General features: G+C 36.7%; 1 protein-coding gene across 4 annotated transcripts in view; it reads right to left on the bottom strand.

Annotated features, from left to right (window-relative positions):
• ZBTB46 (zinc finger and BTB domain containing 46) overlaps nucleotides 1-7,371 on the bottom strand; it is an 80,486-nt gene that overhangs the window by 21,234 nt on the left and 51,881 nt on the right. For 3 of the 4 annotated variants that reach the window (XM_025201651.1, XM_025201652.1, XM_025201650.1), the window contains exon 5: nucleotides 242-414. The exons of the other annotated variant lie outside the window; for it this stretch is intronic. In XM_025201651.1, coding sequence (XP_025057436.1) covers nucleotides 242-414 — 173 coding nt within the window. The remainder of the gene's footprint in view (nucleotides 1-241; nucleotides 415-7,371) is intronic. 4 annotated transcript variants of the gene reach the window in all.

Here is a 7,371-nt window from a genome sequence, read left to right as displayed (position 1 = left end):
GGGAAAGAGGGGGAGGAAAGGGAGCTGAAGAAAAGGTTAGGAAAGTGCTAGCTTTCCAGCCCAAAAGCAGAACCGGATATTCCCCTCCCCTCCCCAACATTTTAAATATAGTATATTTTGAAAACATAACTAATCAGCTACAGGTATAAAATATTGTTCATCAGAAATTCTCCTGCCAGGGATAATTTGTTTCAAATAACCTTAACTTAAAAAAATTACTGCAATCATCTCTTGTTCTTACCTGAGTGGAGGAAGATGTGTCTCCTTTTATCCTGGTTTCCGGTGAAATGTCACCGGAACAGGAGATCTCAGGGGGGCTCTGAGTGGCAAGGTGTGATGAAGACAGCAGGGGAGATGGTGCTTCCACTTTGCCATCAAATTCGCCCCTTGAACGATTCAAGTTGGTGCCAGGCCCTGAGGAACACAGGAAACGAATCTCACCCACGTGAACTAGCACCAGCTGGTGGTTTTAAAAAAGGCCCTGAAAAGGCAGTGAATGAGCACTTGCAGTTTATCTTCTCTCAGTGGGAGGGAATGCAGCAGTGTAGGGATGCCAGCCTTTTTTTTCCTTTTTTAAACTAGCCTCCCCACCCAGAATGCCAGTTGTCTGTATGTGATGCATGTGGTGAGCGTTACAACTCAAGGCTGCAAAATGGTCACTAAAAAGAGTTACATGGGAGAAAGAAGTATAAGGCAGCATAAATACTCAGAACTAGTACATCTCTGAAATACACCACTTTTAACAAGTACTACTTGAAATATATACATCTAAGCTTGCCACTGAAGATGCATCAGTTATCTATACAATTTGCTTTTAGAAGTTGTTTTGTCAAAGCTTTTAAGCTCACTATTAACCTGAGGGGTTAAATACCCTAGGGTTATTTATTTATATAATTCCTCCTGGAACACAAAGTGCCTTACGAAGGTGAGAAAGTGTTTTCCTTAATTTATATTTATGAGAATACAGAAGCAAAGGAAACTTGTTCAAGGCTGCACAATTAAACCTTAAACCAGTTACACTCTCTAAACCTCACTTACAGTTTAAAGGGGGAAAAATGACTGGCCAGGCAAAATATTTGTACACTTCTGCTCTATCTGAGACAGCATCTAAATGGTACATTTTATACTGTAAGCAAAAAATATGCTTTAAAAAAAATGGTGGAAGTGTAAGTATAAGTAATGTTTTATGGAAGATGAATTGCTTTAAGTTTAAAGCTGTTAATTAAACCTTAAAAGCCACATTCAATTTTTTGCCTCCTTCAGCTACAAAAACAAACATGGAATTTATGAAAAGAAAGTAGGAAAAATAACCAGGAACAAAAGTACATTTATATTTAAACAGGGTATTACTACAGACTAAGCTGTAAACAAGATGATGTTTAAAATAATTTTTTGTCCTAGCGGCTTTTCATTGTCATTACAGAGTAATTCAGTTCAAACTTACTTGCAAGATAGCAAACAAGTAATGTAAAAGTGTCAGTCACTTCATAATCAAGTTATTAAAATACCTGCACATGTTGAGCTGCATAGCATGAACACCTATTTCAGAAATGCCCATTATTTCACATACCACCATAATCAGAATGCCGTTGAAATATTCAAATGAAAAGCTTCTTAAATTTTAAGCAACCCAATAATCTATTGTTTTATTCAATGCCAAAAAGGTCAGGTTTCTCAACCCTGTATTATCACATACTCCCACTGCTCTCTCAATTTAATTTTTGGTCTAAGTGAAACAGCAGTGCTACTCTTGCTCTGTATTTGGTTTTGCCTCTGCTGTTTTGATCACCTATATTAAAGTCTTTTTATTATAGCCAAAGATGATAACACTATTTTAAACTTCTTTTCCAACTGTTTCAGCTTAACAATAATCACAGAATGGAAGAGGACAAAAGGTGCCAACAAAAACCTAATGGCAGGCAATAACAATACGAAATGCACGAGTCAATGGCTCCAGTTCTAAAACGGGTGGATGTTTTATCCGACTCACACTGCCACGAACGTCATTTCCTTCTGAACACACATCCTTCTAACTGAACAAGAAATTCAATATATTTAATGAGAATTAAATATTCAGGGAAAAGCAGCACAAAATTCAAGTCTGATCATGAAAAGTGCCTGTGAAGCCAAACACTGGAGGCTAATTACTGTTCTGATTTAGTCTTACAATGCTGAGTTGGTCCTGTTTATATTGTAACTATACAGTGGGACTCCAGACTGCGTACGAGAGGTTCAATCCGGAGACTTCAGCTTATCACAGAGTAAAAACAACAGGACTTGGCTTCCAGAATTCCCTTGTTAGCCCTCAGAGGAAGCTATACTTCATATTCAACACCAACTAAACAGCTGCCCATTTTTCAAACCAAGGGTAAATATTCATAAATGACCACCAGTAAGTTTTGGGTAGTATAAAGGGGAAAAAGTACATAGCCATTGACAATGGGAATGGAAGACATTCAGCACAACACAAGAACAGTGATTATTTTGAAAACAGCCATTAAAAAGATACTTATCTGCTTTTGCCAACTGCAAACATAAAAAAGCAGCACTGCTGTTCTGTGCTACGTGTGTAAGTAAACAGCATTTGAGTTCAGGCTCCATTCTGACTGGTATGGTAAGAAAATTAAGATAACTAAGTTTTAAATGTAATTTTCTTTAATGATTGAAAGATGTCTTAACTTCTTAATGAGAAATTAAGCCTGCCTATTATCCTCCAGTCACCATTGTTCATGGAAGTAACATGCATGCAAGTCCTTTAGCTATATGAAAGCTGTGGGTCCCCGTTGCTAAAAGCACCAACAGATTTAAAAGTAAACTCCTGCAGAAATGCCGAATTAAAAGGCAAGGCTCATTATGACATGCTTAAAATGACATCAATGACGTTTTGGTTTTGCATGTACAAAAAAATCCATGTGCATGAGAACAGTTTTAAAGCATTCCCACCTGGGAAAAGTGACCACCGTGTAAATGTATTCCTTTAACTTTTACTGAAAGTATAAATTATTGGCTGCAATGAATTGCTACCTAAAAATAAAATATTAACTGGGTTAGGCCTAGAGAAAAGGGCCTTGTGTACTAGGTAATATCTTGGACAACAAGGTTCAAGGAATTGCTTCTCTAAACAGTTTTAGGTGTAATGCAGAGTGTAAACAGGAAGAGCTGAACTTAAGACATATGAAGAGCTATATAACATCTGAAAATATGAAAGGAGTCATTTTAAGGGAGTTTAACTGAAGTACACAGAAAGCTGAAGCATTGACTTTTTACGCTGGAAAAGATAGATAAAATAACATGATCGAATCACCAAGATTAAATCTCTTCTTCTCTTAGACATGAAAGAAGAATAGCAAGACCCTCTCCCTTAAAGAAATAGAAACTGGGCATAAATTTTAAGAGCCGACAAGCTCACCCTAATCAGGGCCCATGTAAGCAAGCTCTGCACACAATATCAGGAAGGGAATTTTTCAGTATCTTCCAAAAAACCTCTGAGTTATTGGCAACCTTTAAAGCACAGGCAGAACTGAAGCAAGCAATCGCATATTCATTTTGGAAACAGACCCTTTAGGTAAAAATTGAGTTTTTCAAAGAGTTATTTTTGTTTATTTAACAAAAATGCATTTCATTATTTTACCAACCTAGACTGTGCCAAATGCATAAATATATCTATCATGTGTATACATGTTAAGCTAAGAAGTCACCAGGAAGCAGTGTTGCAGAAGTTTTTACTATATTTATTTAATACGTTACTCCAAAGGATCCCAAAATATTTGACAAAGAAGCTGATATAACAAGTTATACACAAATAATGTCCTCTACCCCCCCCCTCCCCCACCCCCACCATGTCATCTCTTTGGGGTGAACTGCAACGCTTGTCTAAAACCACTTAACATCTCTACAGACTTTTAATACAATACATGGAAGTAAACTTTACACAGATTTACAAAGGGCCTGAGACCAGTGCATCATCATCATTACTACAGTGGGATACTGGCACAGAGCAGCCTCCTTACGAACAGTACATGACATCTATAATGACAAGTAAAACTGAAACCCTGATCGCATGTGAAACTCAGCATCTCCAGCACCAAACTGTCCTGTACCACATTGATTCAACAGCTAACAAATCACTGAGATTACAGTATCCACTCTTTAGACTTCTTATATGACTATTAAGCCAGCTAGCTTATGAGAAGCAACGTCATTCACAGTAAAAGACAGTACAGTTTCCAGGTATGTGGCTATGATGTTATGTCATGGCAAGAAATGTAAATTACCTTATTATTAAACTGCTTTGAATCTGGCAAATTTAGAAGTACTGCACTTCTGTTTGATCCTTACGTAGAAAATATATTAACATGCACTGAAAAGCAGGAATCCTACTAGGCTACATTTCTTATTAACTGAATATTAGGTAATTTCACACCTCAGGTGTCAGTATTACTAAACGTACAACACTTCTACTTCCACTGAAAAGACTGTTCCAGTTGCAAAGAACTTTTTACTTTGTTTTGTTTACTGTGCAGAACCATTTTTGCAGAAAAACAGGAAAAAAAAATGAAGACAAAGCTTTCTGGTAACCAGTTCTTCCCCAAGTACAACTTCCCAGGTTTGAAATACGTTACAAAAAGAAGCATGAGGTACAATGAAAATTTTAGTGTGTTCTCAGATAACATCTCACAAAAGTATGAATTATGTTAGAGGAAAACAGCAGGGCTCCCATTTACACAGAGACTTTTAGAGGTATACCCATTTGAAACAGCTCATGAGAAAGCACAGAAAACACTCTTCTGTTCTCCACCTTCTCACTTCCATCTTACTTTAAAAAAAAAAAAAGGAAAGCAGATGGTACCCCTAATTAGATGAGGTCCTTACGGTACCATTTTCAGAACAAGGAGGAGAACTGAATCAGAAGGTGGTCAGCCAAGGTCCAAATACAATTGAATTAAAACTGAGGGTAGGAAACCTTTTTAAATGCTTCGAATTACAGTAATACATTTAGTTTTCAAAGTCCACAAAGCAGAAAACAAGGTATTGAAATGTACCTACAATTGTATGTGCTTAAAGAAGAAGAAAGAAAAAGAAAAAAAAAATCAACCTTGTTCATTGTGCCTTAAAAAAAGGATTTAAATGACTCAACATCCTCAAATTGTGCTTATGAAAACTATGGAAGTGAAATAATGGGAGGCAAAAACATCCCCAAAAAAATCAATTACTGATTGAAATGAGATGTTCTGGCTATACTGTATATCTAGCCACTTGCTTTGCATGAATGTTATACACTATACTTTTACAAAAGCATTATGTTCTGGGGGGATTTTTCTTTGGCTTGGGGGGGAAAAAAAAAAAAGAGTGTTCTGTGTTAAAAATGATGCCTAGGATTTAACACTATAAATTTAATATCGCTAATGGATTAACATTACAAAGATATGCATTTAATTGGAATGAACATTAAAAACAAGTCCATTTCAAAACTATGACGGCACGTCCAAGCGAGTCATGAACAAAAGCACACATTTTAATAAAACACAGACAAAACATTTTTGAGCTCCATGCTTCAGCTTTAAAATGAATTTCCTCAGGCCACAGCCACACCCAGAAGTGAGAACCATCAAATAAGCAATTATCTTTTTGCCTTAATTAAAAGAGAAATCCATTTCACTTGCATAAGGTGATTGGAGGCTCCAGGTAATTGGAGCCTTCATGCTTCTGTTGGTTAAAAAAAAACAGCCTAAATTTGTTTGTGATCTGGTTTATACCTATTTGATCTCATGCCAATAGCTTCCTTCCGCTTCAAGGCAAAATAAAAATCCTGCCAACTCAAGGCCAAGATGCGGGGCGATGGTGCAGCATAGTTCTCTCCTGCCGATGAAGGTAAGAACTCCTTCATCATGCTACCACTTGCAGAAGCTGTGGCAGTAATACACTGCGCTTGAAACTGTGACCCAAAGCCCCCCCACTTTTATAAAATTGCCCCATTTTCAACCTCCACACCAGCTGCAGGCGTGGTGAGGACACACTTTCCATAGCAGAGGTTCTAGGGTTGGTGCTATGGAACAGGAGACTGAATTGGTACAGAGGGGCTCTGTGCTACATCACTACTTTGAGATGATTTCTGTTTGAATAACCAAAACTATTCCAGTCATTTAATCAGAGACCACCAAGGTGAGTAAACTAAAAATACAACATAGGAGCTGCAAAAGCCATAAAATAACCCCCCAAAACTCTCAAACTGTCAAAAAAGGTTACAAAAATCTCAATCCCCTACATTTTTTTTTCTTTTAGACTGATTGTAAGAATGAAAAAAAGAAAAAAAAAGAGAGATCTGCTGTTATGTTTATGGCAGTTACATGGTCATCTCCTGTAGTCACTGCACAATTTACAGTGATTACTGGGTTAAAAGTAACCAAGCACACTTCCTGTGACCAAAAATACAAAAAAAAAAAAAAATTAAATCCATTCAAATGTGAATATCCTTTCAACCTTTTTTATTGAGTGAAGGAAAAAAAAAAAATCTCTGAAAGTAATGGCTTTTAACTTTGCTCCAGCCTCTACTTTGCCCTGAGGTCTCTCCCCACATTATCACTGCAGTGACAAAGTTTTCTTAACATTATACCCCAAAGAATCAAAAATGCCTTAGCAGCCTGCTCCACTGAGAAAAAACAGATCTGTTCTTAGAAAACCACCAACATTTATGCTCCAGTGCAATTGTGACTTGTCTCTCACTGTCTCTCTTATGATAAACAGGGTGCCGTTATACACAAAATGTTGACAACTTTTTAGACTCAAAAAAGTAGCTTTAAATGACTAATGCAGAGAATGTCTGTTGCTATTGCTGTGCAGGACATTTAGCAAATGTGCAAGTCATCAATAAAAGAATCCAATTGATTTCCCTTCCTTTTTCAGTTCCATCATTTGAAATAAACTAGTTCCTTCTTCATAAAAGAAATGTAAAAGCCAAACAAAACCCAAACAAGCAACTCTTTTTGTGATTGAACACAATGGAAGTCAGTTCACTTGCACAAACCACTAGGTCATTATTAGCTAAAAAACAAAACACGGCAGTAAGAAGGAAAAAATAGGTTAAGCAGAGTTATAAACATGTCAACAACTACTCTTGTACTTTTTAATGTTACTGGAATAATGATTTCCTCCCATCAAGCATTACGACTGGTCAAATTTGGATTCAAAACCTTCATAGTATCTTTTTTTTTTTTTTTAACTGAAGAAATCAAGCATTTTGCATTCCATTCATAACTACCATTTTCCCAATCAGAGTTGAGCCATGCTACTTAGATACTATTAGTGTCCTACTATGTCTATTATATACACCTCTGTAACACCTTTTTGTACTTCCAGTTGTTGCTGTTAAAG

This window comes from Alligator sinensis, unplaced genomic scaffold, assembly GCF_000455745.1.
Source record: "Alligator sinensis unplaced genomic scaffold, ASM45574v1 scaffold752_1, whole genome shotgun sequence".
Taxonomy (NCBI): domain Eukaryota; kingdom Metazoa; phylum Chordata; order Crocodylia; family Alligatoridae; genus Alligator; species Alligator sinensis.
Note: the sequence above shows the minus strand (reverse complement) of the source record. Positions and strands in the feature narration are given on the sequence as shown.